At 41.6% G+C, this 13,863-nt stretch overlaps 1 protein-coding gene across 1 annotated transcript; it reads left to right on the top strand.

Moving 5' to 3' along the window:
• Positions 1-923: 923 nt before the first annotated feature.
• On the top strand, positions 924-13,294 carry WDR89 (WD repeat domain 89). The gene is made up of 2 exons (XM_009955500.2): positions 924-1,012; positions 11,908-13,294. The coding sequence occupies exon 2, from the start codon at positions 11,930-11,932 to the stop codon at positions 13,130-13,132; it is 1,203 nt and encodes a 400-aa protein (XP_009953802.2). The 5' UTR covers positions 924-1,012; positions 11,908-11,929; the 3' UTR covers positions 13,133-13,294.
• Positions 13,295-13,863: the final 569 nt, after the last annotated feature.

The following is a 13,863-nucleotide window of genomic DNA, read 5'->3' as shown; positions in this document are numbered from 1 at the left end:
TTGATTTTAGTTCATTCAATATCCGTCAACATATCTAAGGAAGTACATGACCCAGTTCTGAATAGGGGAAAAATAGATGTAAGGAAAAAATGGATTCAAGTGGTGTAATGTATTGGGTAACTACTACCACGTATGTGTATTGAATGTTCCTGCTTCAGGAATGCTCATAGGAGCCAGATGTGAGCGTAACAGTTTGAGAGAGGAAGGGTTTTTTAGTTGTTGAGTTTGGTTTGTTCACACCTGCCCCCCCGCCCTGGGAAAATTTTGGTGATGGGTGTTTCTTGATGTTTGCTGGATGCTTAAAGAGCAAATACAAACACACAAAAGCCAGTTGTGCCTTGTATGCTTCTGTGTGCGTTGCATGGAAATACGAGGGTCGCATCTTGCGTTATCATGAGGTCTGAAAGGTCAAAAGCTCTGAAGTGGATTCACTAAAGTGAGATTTTAAAAAAGAGCATGTAACTTACGTTTAATCTCTTTGACAGATCAGAAAGTTGCAGTGTAGTTGAATTTGGATTTTTTTCTTCATTTTTTGGCGATAGACAGTTCTAAGTGAAGGCCATGATTTTTGATTAATGGTCTGATTTGAGGATCTGAGGCTTTTAAAAGGCAAAAAAATGCTGGTACCTTAATAATATTCTTTGCAGTGCTTCAGGCTTATTTCCTATGCCTTGCACTGTAAGGCTTTTTTTCCTTGAATGTTGCTCTGTTAGAGGAGACAACCACCTTATCGTAACCGATTAAAATGAGTGTAGGAATATATCAATGTAATAAAGAGGGTGAGTGCTCTCCTTTTGATTGCATGGTCTAAATCTGTGACTGCAGGTCCTCGGAGTGATGGTGCTGCTCGTCAGCGGTGGTCATTAGTGACATCAAGTGGGCTGAGTGCGGAATAACAGCTTCACAGAATCACGGAGCGTTAGGGGTTGGAAGGGACCTCGAAACATCATCTAGTCCAACCCCCGTGCCGGAGCAGGACCACCTAGAGCAGGTCACACAGGAACGCGCCCAGGTGGGTTTTGAATGTCTCCAAAGAAGGAGACTCCACGACTCCAGCTCACTGTGACGTTACCTTAGCGTTGATGTCGTGGTTGTGTGGCACCGAGAGATGCAGCCACTGCAGGACAACAAGTCTTCAGTTCTGCGTTGCAGTGACTGATGAACATTCACACTTGAGAGGGAAGCATCGCATTTCCCACCCAACAGCCTCTGCAAAAAGCTGTGGCTGTTTGGAGGGGCACGCTGATGTCCTTAGGCTTTTGTCCCGACTGTCTCAGGGGCGTGGGGAGAGGAGGCCACCGTGCCCTGGAAGCTGCCTTCTCTCTGTGCACATACATGCTCTCTTAGCGCGGTTGTAATGACGCTTCCGAAAGTATGCAGTAAGCAACTGTTGTGTCTTGCTGTTGTCTGTCTGGCAATGTGGTATGTTCCAGAAGGAAGTGATGAGCCAGTTTATCTCATAGTTTGCTTGTTTTTCAGTCTGCCTTCCTACTTGTGTTCTTTGCCGTGCAAGGGCAGTTGTGGGTGCCAGGCTGACGAGGTTATAAAAGTAGATGAAGACAGCCAAAGTTTTTAGCCCCGCTGTTCTAATTGGAAACAATTTAGAAAGATAAACTTTATAATTTCTGCTCTAAATTTTATTTATGGTCAGTTTATACTCTTAAAACTGTTGTGCCAGTATTGTTCTTGAGTAGCTCCCCTCCCTCCCCAGCATTTATTCCTTTGATGTATTTGTAGATAGTAATCATATCCCCTCCCAGTCTCTGCCTTTGCCAAGCTATACAAGGCAAAGCATCCAGCTACTTCTTGTAAAATAAACAGTCCATTCTCTGGATCATCTAACCCGTCCTCCTCTGCACTTGATTGTGGTTTAGTTATCAAGAGATTGGCTTCAGCAAAGAGCCCTGCTGGCAACCTGCTCTGACCCTGCGAAATACGGATTGACTAAGGCATTGAGAACAAACATGGCTTGAGAGCAGGGTTATTAAAATGCATAAAGGTCGTGACTTTGTTTTTTGTCCTTGTCTTGTTTCGGGGCAACGCTGTCTGCCAAAGATGTTGGAAAGGTCTTTGTGGGTCTCAAAAAAATAAATTCCCCACCCTTTGTGGGTCTCAAAAAAATAAATTCTCCACCCTTTGTGGGTCTCAGGGGTTCGTGGGTGCTAACAAGAGCATGTAGCTTTTGTGGTGATTTGCCAGCAGGGCTTCTCTGTGCTGCTGCATAAGGTAGGTCTCTTGATCAGAAAGTGGTAGAGTATCAGTAGCTACGTACTTGCTCTTTTGTCCTTCCCTTTTGCTATTCCGTCTCATGTCTGAGTCCCAAATTGCTCTCATAGTGAAAAAGAAGTTGAATGTGAACTCACAGTGCAGGATGGTGGAAAATCACTGGGCACTTGGATGTTATAAAAAGAGAAAAATGGGTTTTTTATCTGTGCATGGCATCGGTGGAGCTAGTGCTGGAGAGCTGCATACGTTTCAAGTGTAAACACTGTCTAAAGGCTCTTGAATACAAAGAGCTGAAGAGAGTGCCTTGCGTGGGCACAACGTGCACGTACTTGGTGTCTTAGCATCTTTTATGAAGACTGAAAAGTAAATTCTCTTGAACAGGATAGAGTCAACATAGCTCTAAACCCCTCTATATTTCAGCCTCTTCCACTTAGATGCTGTCACTTAGATGACATCTTTTCTGTTTGTCTGCTACAAAGCATTGAAAATTGAGCTTAGGGCGTGATAAGGATTGAGCAGAGCCTCCAGCTGTCAGGCTGTGCACAACGAGCATGTTTTGGAAATGGATAGCCTGTGAACTGTCATGAACACACAAGGATCTCCAGTTTCTCCTCTTGCTTTGATACTGGAGAGGGTCTGACAAATTACCTTGACATGGTGATGTTCTAGATTAGCTAAATAGAAAAAATGGATATTGTAGGATGTGACTGACAAAGATACCTCAGTGATCTGCATGTTCCCGGGGAAGCAGATGAGGAAAATGAGAAGTCGTTTCCCCTGCTTAGGCTTGACAGATGTTTGTGCTTGCGCAATACATCTGGAACTGCAGAGAGTTGCTGAGGCAGTGATGTTAGCGTGGTGTTAAAAATTGCCAAGCACACGAATGTTGTGTTTGGAAAATACTGGTGCTGCATCTGCACGTGTAGGGGAATATCTTCTTATCAGTTCATCAGCAACATCCCTCATGAAGAGGAGAACTGTAGTAGGTGATTTAAACTCGGGTTTTTAAGAAAAGAGTCTTGAAAACGTAATAGTCTCGTGTTTTGAAGAATGAGCTCCAATAAAAGTGTACTTAAGCAAAATTACTGTTGTGAAAGAACTTCTAAAATATTCTGGTAAATAAAACGTTTTATCTCATAGGTATTTTGGCACCAGTGTGTGGTAGTAGGAGCTATTTTTCCTGCTGTAGCTAAGGTTCTTTATATTCTTTTATTCCGGTTGCTGCTAAATTTGGGCTGAAATTTCCCAGGCTTCCTGTGGTGTAGAAACAAACTCTTTGGAAGAATTTCAGCAAAATTTACTAATATTTGGGAAGAATCTTCTTACTTATTTCCCTTTTTTTTTTTTTTTTTTTTTTTTAGGTGAGGATGTTGATGCCAAGTGGCAATGTTTAAATTGAAGGAAATAAATGGTGTTATTTCAGAGTCACTAAATTATTCATGCAGCTGCATAAGTAATTTTTTCCTTTCACCTTTCTCTGTAGGGTGGATCGTTGGGGTTGCCCATTCATGTGGTGGTTTTGTTCAGCTTAAAATGGCCCTGAAAATCATCGCTCCTGGAGTCCTTTCTTGTAATCCCAAACTTGAAAGGACATCAAAGCACTTCAATGGTGGAATTTGCAGGTGCATTGCAGTGTTACTGTGACTTTTGCATTTTATCTTGTAGTGTCGATGTTCAGAACAAGGCTTTTTCTTTTGAAAGGCTGCTGCTGACTGTACTCACTAATGTTTGTGTACACAAGTATGATGAGTTAGGCAAATACTGTCCTTGTTTCACTGATTGAGAAAGTAAAGAGTGAATGTTGCAGCTTGCTGCTAATTAACTCAGTAAGCTGTACTGCCAGAACCAGGACTAGTAAGTGTTGGTAGGCCAGGGTCTTGTTCAAATCCACTCGAACAAATAGCTTTATGTCTGTCTTCCTTATCTGTGAGATGGCCATCTTGGTGCGTAGCTGTAGTGCCAAGTTAAACACCAAGCTGTTTGACCTTTTAACAAAAGAAAATGCTGCTAGTGAGGAGGCGTGTGAGGAATCGTTTAGAGGAAGGTATGAACCTTCTGTTGCTGATCATGGTTAGATTGAGGAAATGTGAATGGAGAAAAACTTAGTACTACGCACAGGAGAACGTTGTAACTTACATGTTTGATTTCTAGCACTTGCTGGCTGTACTAATTGAGAGACTGACTAGTTCTGTATCTTCTTTCCTATGTTTGTGGTTACAAAAAGTAATGTCAATATGGTGTCTACAGTGGGGGATGCTCATGAGAGAAAGGAAATGACTCTTCTGTGGTCTAATGAGATAAGCACAAATGCAGAAGGCTGAGACTTGGATTCTCTTCAAGTTTTGCAGCCAGTTGGCTGAATAGCCGTGGTTCCATTACAGACAGACAGCAGGACACAAAGGCGCTGTGTTCTGAAGCTGTGAGTTATCTCGCGGCTGCTGCAGCTGGGAACCTTGATGTTGGCATAGCATTTGGACAGTGAAGTCTTCTGGAGCGGTTGGGTGCACACATCGTCCACCTTCTGTTCCTCATGAGGGTGTTAACCAATATCCTGGGTCCCATCCTAGGAGGACCTTGTTAGAGAAAGGGTGAGTGTCGCAGAGCTGGCCATGACTTCCCTGGTAGATGCTTAACCCTTCTTTTAGAAGGTGATCTTGTGGCCTCACCCCATGTGGTGTTAGTGTGCTGGGCTGGAGTACAGGTTAGGCACTGTCTGTGCCTGGGAGGAGCGGGGAGAAGGGAGGAGCAGTAGGCATAAACCTCGTGTTTGACCCCCATCCTGGAGACTTGCTCCAGTGCAAAAGCCAAGGCCCAGCATTAGGACAGTTTTCCTGTCAGCTCTTGCCCGTTTTGTAGAATCCACCTGAGGATGCAGAGTTTGTCATTTACCTGTTAAGAGGCCCTCAGCGTGCACTTCAGGCATAGATCAGCTTCCACAGAGGGTTTTTAAATACAGTGTTCTTTACAAAAATAAAGGAGGATATATAGAATTTAGAAGATAAATATCCTGATTGCAGTATCTCTTTCTATAATTTACTCTTTGCCTGGGAATCTTTCGGATCTGTCTTTATAAAATAGGATTGCTTCTGCTGCAGCTTCTGTCAGCTTGATCTGAGAATAGCCATGAGAGTAAAATAGAACATCTCTTATCCTCTTACTGCTTTGCAGTCTCCTTTATTGGATGACCACCTCCTCAACACCTGGATGCAATCATGTTCTCTACCTGGTGAGGTCACTACTAGGAAACCTCCCCCTCAGAAGGGGGTTCTCAGTTGGATCCAGTTGCTCATGTCAGTGTGATTTTTGGAGACGGAGAGCTTACGTTGCTGGTTAGTAGGTCTGTGTCACTAGCGTGGAATTTGATGAAAAGTGAAGACTGGAAAAGGAAAATTCTCAAACATGTTTGAAATAATGTTTGACACAGCTTCTTAGAGTATTTAGAAACTATTTCCTGTGTTAGGGTCTCCTAAATTGTTCTAGAGAAGGTAGTTCAGTTTAGTTTAGCTAACTAAGCATCAGATTTTAATATTTTTGACTTAAATTTGAAGCCAAAATTAGTAATTTGAGCATTTTTATAGTTTTGTATGGTGTTTTCTGGTTTATTGAATTTTTAAATTGTACATTGGATTGTTTTACATTTAGATTTTTCTTACGAATGCTTGTCATCTTGGGTCCTTTGCAGCTCCTTACCATCTCTTTGGTTCATGAATTTACATCAATAGATTTTCAGTTACTCAAGTTTGAATGTTAATTCATTGCAATTTGGACCTGAAGGCATGCCTGAATTTCTACATCTCGCCTGCCTCCACCATATTTTGCAGTGTTGGATGCAAAATCAGAATAGGTCTCTCTAGTTGGAATGCAAAATCTTACACCAAAAAACCCTAATTTTAAAATTGTCTTTTCATGAAAATATTCTTCTTTTTTTTTTTTTTTAAATTTATGCACTTAATATTACACTTGGTAAAATCCAAAAGTTGTTTCTGTGTTCTCTATTTCTATGGATATCTGGTACAATATTCAAAAAGAGGTTTTGTTTCTGTATTGACATGAACACCTGCTTGTGCCCCCAAAAGATGAGTACACAAAAGCTATAGTTTCCTTTTTTTTTTTTAAATTATTGAACCCCAAAGCGCTGAGCACCTGTGACTTTTCCCCTTTGTTCTCTGACTTATTTTTTCCCCCTAACCAAGACTGTTGTTCAAGGACATTTCCTTCGTTCTCTGTCCCACCTGCAGCTCTTCTCTCCATTGCTAGACAGGATTGTGCCCCCGAGGTCCGTACTGGTGAGAGGGTGGGAATTGGTTTTGTGGAAGGCAGATAGTTTGGTAGGCATAATTTATTTGCCCTTCCTATAGACGTCGTCGTGTCAGCGTTTTATCTTTTTACTCCTTTCTGCTCTCTGTATCACAGTATTTTTCTCCGTACTGCAAATGCAAAATTGTGTGGAGTGTTTTCTCGCTGCGCTTTACGTTTGGAAACTGGATGTAGCTGATTGGAAAGGGTGAAATAATTCTTTTGGCAGTTTACATCTTGTCTCTGCGCTTTAGCGTAGTCTCTCGTGCATCTTATTCCCTTCCTGCTTCATAGAGTAAATGCTGTTCTTTTTGCCTTAAAATGGCTTTGTGAGAATGCTGGAAAAACACCTTATCTCTCTGCTTTGGTAAAATAACAAAATCAACTATAGGAGTTGGTATCCTGCAGAAATTATGCATGCCTGATGGGCGTTTTGTGCTTCCCCTCAGCGCTTAGATCATTTGGCTGATCCATCTTCTGTTGTGAAGTGGTGCCAGTGAGGAGAGGTCTCTAAAGGCATTTTCCTTTAGTGAAGTGCAGCGTACTAATGCGTTCTCCTCAGCCAACCTCGCGCTTTGCGTTTTTGTTTTAAAATGCAAACCACATGTAATGTTGCATGCATGAATTGCTTTCCACTGCCCAGAGCTCCAGGTTTGTTCTTAGTTTGTTCTTGAACTTTTAATAGTGGTGAAAATAAAGGGAGGGTCTGTTTGCATTGTTTATAGTAGGAAAGAACGGTGCAAGATTTCATCTACTGCTGTTCAAATCCCTTGCTATTTTCGGTATTTGACCTCTGCAGAGAAGATTGCCAAAACTACAGGTTGTTTTCGTTTTTATTACGTGTTTCTACCCTCCTACTCATAAGTTACTCTTACATTACTGATTAAATCTTTGAGGCAAAGTTCCATTTCTGCCACTTTTTCCACAGTATTTTTCAGAGAGGTAATTTTATGTTTCTGCATGTCGTTGAGCTGACATTCCTTTTGGAAGTGAGAACTATGCAATTTGGCAGCATCTTGTGTACACCACTGAGAGGAGAAGGAAAATAATTTAAGAATTGCTGGTTTATTTTTTTGAAAAACTTTCTGGATTGAAGAGGACTCATGAGCCTGTTGGCTTGAGTTGGGACTGCAGCGTTTAGAACAGTGCACAAAGAGCAGAGCAGTGTATGCTGAGCCAATATTAAATATCTAGTTTGTGCAGATAGGTGCTTACCTTTCACTTCTGTCATTGGAAAGGCCTGCTTTCGGCACCGCTGGCTGCTCGCTCTCGTCTTGCCCTGTGGTTGTTTCCACACTCCACTAGTGAGAAATACGTAACAAAGGCATCTAAAAATCCTGTCCTGCCTCTTTGCCATCCCTTCTACCTCATGCCTTCTATTCTAAAAATCAAGCTTACTTCTTTTTTAAAGGAGCCTTGTTAGGATGTCTTGGAGGTCAAAATATTTTGGTTTATTTCAGAGTGCTGTGTTCATTCTGAGTTCCCAAGATGTAATGAGTTTTGAATGTCCTTCCAGAAGCTTATTGTTTCTGGTAGTTGTGATATCAAGGAGATGTGCAGCGGTCGCCTGTAACTGTGAAGTTAATTCATAGAAAAGATCATCCCGTGAATGTAGTTCCAGAGGACTCGATACAATAACACAGAAGTTTCAGGGTTAATTTATAGAAGGTGGCTTTGCCTTGTTCAGGGGGTGCAGATGTGAAATGCAGCTGTTACATACGAGGCGTGGTGACCACTGAGGATGGGACTGGACTTGGGTATCAAACACAAGTGACTAGCCATAGCCAGACATCGTCAGCCAGATACTCACGTGTCATCCAAGTGGCGTTGATTTCCTGGCACCTTAACATCACCTGGATTTTGTCTGTGTTGAGACTGCAGATCCAGACCGTGGGCTGGAATAAGTGAAGAACCTGAATTTAATTAACCACTTCACGTTCTGAGCAAAGGAGGTACCTTGGGGAAAGAAGAGGTTTTGGCCAGTGCTCTCTGCGATTTCTTCAGAGACTGGGACAGTTCAAGGGCCAGCTGCCTGTGCCCTACAGGGTCTTTGGGTCAGACAGTTTGTCAGTAGCGTGAGCAGTTTTCCTCATTGATCATCGTAACTGGCTGTCGTGCTATGTCCCAATTGTGTCAGGTTTCAAAGGTAGTGACTTTGCCAAAGGATTCTTTGTGGCAGAAACAAAGCAGATACTGGTGGTGTTGAAGTTAAGGAGTGCTAAACTAAAAGTGCTCCACTTCTGCGGTGCAGAGCACCATGTGCTTTGTGGGTGGCTGTAGTCCAATGCTTAGTTATCTTCTATTGTGTTTGGAAGACCATTGTTTCCTATTTGTCTCATAAATTTAACACAGATCCTATTCCTGCCATTTAAACTTTCCCATCAAAATACAACAGTGACTTCCCCTTCTGAAAAGGAAGGGCTGGCAGCTACACCCTGAAGTTTGAGCATGAATTGTTTATATAACCTTCAATCACAATTTCATAATAGGCTGAAGACTTTCTTACTAGGGCAGACATTTTACTGAGTTTTTAGCAAAACTTAGCTGCCATCAAATGCAATTTTAAGGCTGCTTAGTTGTTGCAGTGGAAATAGAATTGAAAACTACCCTCCAGCTTTCTGATGATATAAATTGCACATCTATCTGGAAACATGAACAGCTTTTTCTGGTATTTCAGAATAGCTGTGCCTATGTCATTCAGGGGTAGAAGCTTAAAAGCTATCTTGGGCTAATTTTATTTCCCAGAAAATATTATTAAATCTGAATGAACATGCTTTTGCAGACTCTGGCTTTTTACAAAGTGGTTTTTTTTTCTGGGTACTTGTAGAGTTCCCTTGCCCTCTCCTCCCCAGCAGTAAAAGCTCTGACACCATGAGTGGTGTAGAAACTGCTCATTGAATAATATTCTCTATCAAAGTCAGTAGTATTTAAACAACTGCATCTGGCTTCCCAAATGGATGACATTTGTCAGGAACAGGTCTGTTTGAGTTTATGTGGCCTTTTGAGTATAAAAAGTCTGGATATTTAGAGCTTCAAATTCAGGTCAGTCTGGAAAACTACATTTTTCTCACAAAAAGTTTACAGAAAGAACCTGATTCTTTTTTTTTTTTTTGTAACCATAGCGCTACAGGATAGCTGGTTTATGAAAACTCCTTTCTCCACCTTCAGGCATGTGTTTTTGAAACAGTATTTAAATAGAAGCTTCCATGGTAATTCTTCAGTAAATTGGATTAAGTAGAAGTTGTCCCTATTAATAATATTAAATGATTTTATTTCTAAAAGTTAAATTATTAGTTTGCAGGGGAGTTTAAGAATTATGTGTTTGAGCAGTGTTTGGGAACAGTTCCCTTTATGTAATAGTTCTAGTAAAAGCTTGTTTCATTTGAGGACATACCCAGAAAAGTAAGTAAGGAGCAAGCTCTGTGGGTAGGGTTGTACACAGGCTACTGCCAGAAAACATGTTGAACCTCTTCTGTTCAGAGGGAAAAGGAGTTTCCACAGGATGTCTGCATTTTATGGCAAAAATGGCTTGTAGATGTGCTCTGAAAGGTTGCTTTGATGTAGAAGATTAACATGGGGACCTCATTGTCAGGATATTAATGAGGCAAATGGCTTAGTGAGATTATTTGTGACTTGGGAATTAAGCTTTTATGAGCATGCCTACTTAAGCTGTTTTTTAAGAAATTGCTCGTTTGTCACATGGCATCATGAATGTTTGTATGTACCAAACAGGAGGAGGGAAGGCAAAACCCCGAAACTACAAATACCACCAAGAAAAAAAAAAAAAAAAAGGCGGAATGCAGTTCTGTCATAGCAACTTTTCCTCTGTTGCTATTTTCTCATGGACTGTTAAAATAATTGCCATTAAACAAGTTATACGTGGAAACTTGCTCATTCTGTCCCTAAAAATCCAGCCTGAAGAGTTTGCAGAAAAATTTATGATAGGACAGCTGGGAAGGCGTGAGAATATCTTCACGCATTCTGGGTCTGCCTGATTTTTACTCCGTTTCTGTTTGGATTTTTTCGAAAAGGGTCCTTTCATGCATGTGGTAACTAGGACTGGATGCTGGCCTGGTCCTTAAGGAAAGTAGGAGATTTTTGAGTACTGCTTTACCCGGAATACCTGTACCAGTGAGAAGTTACTGGAGTGTTGACCCCCTAGAACCTCCTGTGATTCCTTCCCTCGGAGTTTGGGATTTTTTAAACACAGAAGAGCAGTCTAACTGAACCTGTAACTTTAACGGAAGTCATTCACGTGGATGGTTCTGCGTGCTTAACGTACCCCACTTACATCTTTCTTTTAAAAGTGGTTGTAGTTGTGAACTCACTAAAACCATGTATTGTTTGTAATGGCAACTATCTTTTAACTTGAAATGCTTCAGTACTCTTTCTGACTCTAAATTGAGGAAAGCCTTTACTGCAATTACAGATTTGAATTTTCCTTTGCCTTATAGAAAGGGGAACTAATTTTTTTGGGGGGGGGGCACACCATTTTTTTAGAAACGAATTTATGTATGAGGGGATTGAGAGAATATTGTTTAATTTTGGTTTTGCTTGGTAAAATTTGAATTTGTGTACATCACTGGAATAGTTTGGGTTTCTAGGAGGAGTCAGTCATGCCAGAGAAGAATTGCCTCTGAGAGGAAGATTTTTATCGTTGCACTAAGAGCAAGCATTATGTGGTTTTACAGCAGGCTTCGAAAACATTTAGGTTCTTGGGAGAACTGCTGAAAAAGCCAAAGGTGCTTAATTCCAGCGGATTCCACTGATGTCAAGTAGCCCGTTTAGGTGGTCCGTGGTGTGCTGACAGGTGTGTATGTGTGTCGTTGGGCGCCTAAATACTTGTAAAATTTATCTCACCTGGCCGTTTCAGGCTGTAGTTCTGTGTAATTTTGGTCTTATTCTCTGCCTGCCCTTTGCACATCCCCCAGCAGAAGAGTTCACCGCAGAAGCCTCCTGTGGTTGTACTGATGCAACTATTTGTGGGCTGTGCCTCCTGGCAACTTCTTAGAACAAAAATTGTTCCTCCTTAGGTAGTGGTGAAGCCTTCATTTTCTTTCCACTTGTGGAGAACATCACTTTACTATTTACTTTATAAAAATAATAAAGCAAATTTAGCTAAGTGGCTTTCGCAGGATTCACAGACAGTTTAATCTTTTGAGGGGGTTATATGATGTAGTGCTTGCACTCACAAGAGACTGAACTCGGGGAGCCCCTTCCAGTTCTCTGTTTCTGTAAATGAAGTTGTAGTGAGTAGGACATCAGGATAACTGAATTTCCACTTCATGCACTATCTCTGTGCAAGAGGCTTTTTCTTATGTATTTTTAAAGCTAATATTTCAGAATGTTATAATTAAAACTCACCTTGGATTTTATTTATTACAGGTTTCTGACAACAGCATTGGAGATGTCTGCAGTGGAGAAGATTGAGGAGCAGCTCGCTAGCCTGCGCATAGCAAAGCGTTCTACGCTAAGCGAGGAGCCGGCTTACTTGCTGGATATAGACGTTTCCAAACCTGCTCAATCTGAAGGCAGTCGCTTTGTGGCAGTTTCATGTTCCAATAAGTCAATTAGGGTATATAACAGGGAAACATTAAACTTCCTGCGGGAGTACAGTAGCCATCCTGGGATACTTAATGGAGTCAGATTTGCACACGCGTGTGACAGCATCGTGTTTTCAGCATGCAGCGACGGTACTGTAAAATGTTGGGATATTCGTTTAGCCACTCAGAAAGCCGTGCAGACGTTTAGCGGCTATCCTTCCAACGTTTTCGTCAGTTTTGATGTCAACTGCAGTGATGTCATAGTTTGTGCTGGAACAGAAAAAGTTGAAAAGGACACGTTTCTGGTGTTTTGGGATGCAAGAGGCATTACAGACTGTGCCAGCACCACTGAAGAACCCTTGGGAGTCTATTCTGAAAGTCACAATGATGATATCACTAAAATTTGTTTTCATCCTATCGAACCCAACTTAGTAGCTTCCGGGTCAACTGATGGGTTGGTTAATGTGTTTGACATTAACAAGGATAATGAAGATGATGCTTTGACATCAACTTGCAATTCAGATTCATCAGTAAGTTTTATTGGCTGGTCTGGGAAAGATTATAAGCAGGTCTACTGCGTGACACACGATGAGGGATTTTGTTGGTGGGACATTGCTCAGTTAGATACCGAAGAACCAATAACCCTGTTGCACGTTCTGGATGTCAGAGACGCAGCCTGTGTTGAAAACGACAGCTTGCATTACCTGGTAGGTGGTTTGTACCACGAAAAGGCAGACAGACTCTTTCTCATGGGGGGAACGTCCACAGGAAACATTCACCTGATCAGCTGCGGCACCGATGGGCTGAGCCTGGTGGGCAGCCTGTGCGGAGGACACTGTGCCCCTGTTCGCTCTTTCTGCTGGAGCCTGACGGATGAGTCCCTGCTGACGGGTGGGGAGGATGCTCAGCTGTTGCTATGGAAACCCGGCGCTGTGGAAAGGTCCCTGGCAAAGAAAGCGTCTGTGAAGATGGCTTCTTCTGTGCAGAAGAGAGTAAGAGTTCACAGCAGCGCCCTCAAAAGCAAGAAAAAAAGTAAAATTCTGAAAGGGGGAATCTCTGCTGTGTAGAGTTTTCCTGGTGGTTAACCTCTTGGGCAATACTTGGCTGTGCTTTATTTGGGGGTCTTCTGTGGGAAGAACATGATGCTTCAGTTCTACCTGGGAGTGTATTTCAGTCACCAGAATGCCTCATTTTGTTTCGTTTTGGTTTGGTTTGTTTTTTTTTAAGTTGCTAATATTAATCAGAAAAGAGAAAAGGTTTGCTCTTGAATTCTTGAACAATAGATCTTAAATCATATTATATAAAAATGCTTCTGTGGTTGTTTAATGTCTCAGCCAACATTTTTAATGTGTAATATAGGCCTGTGGCTTGCATAATTTTTTACCTTCCCACTGAAATTCCCTGGCATGTTTTAAAAGCTTTTGTGTTTCATGCTGCATTTTGCTTTCTTTACAGAGAACTTAATGAAATAGCTCTATATATTAAAAGATTTTATGTCACTTCTTAACGCCCAAGGGAATTACTTTTTGATGAAAGAGAAGATAAGTCCTGCTGTGCACTGTCGTATCGCTGGTTTATAACAAGCTCATAAAGAAGCAGTTGACAGAGCTGTGTTTTTCATAACAAAGATACGAATGTATTCAACCAAACAGGAACACATGATTCCAACCTAATTTTTAAGTGTATGAGAACTGTTAAACTGGCATTATTTAGGACGTACTGACTGCACGGAAACACCCAAGAATCTTGCAAGCAGCTTTGTTCTCTCCTGGTAAGTGTATCTCAGGGAGGTGCACCT

This window comes from Leptosomus discolor, chromosome 3 (assembly GCF_034619465.1).
Source record: "Leptosomus discolor isolate bLepDis1 chromosome 3, bLepDis1.hap2, whole genome shotgun sequence".
Taxonomy (NCBI): Eukaryota; Metazoa; Chordata; class Aves; order Leptosomiformes; family Leptosomidae; genus Leptosomus; species Leptosomus discolor.
Note: the sequence above shows the minus strand (reverse complement) of the source record. Positions and strands in the feature narration are given on the sequence as shown.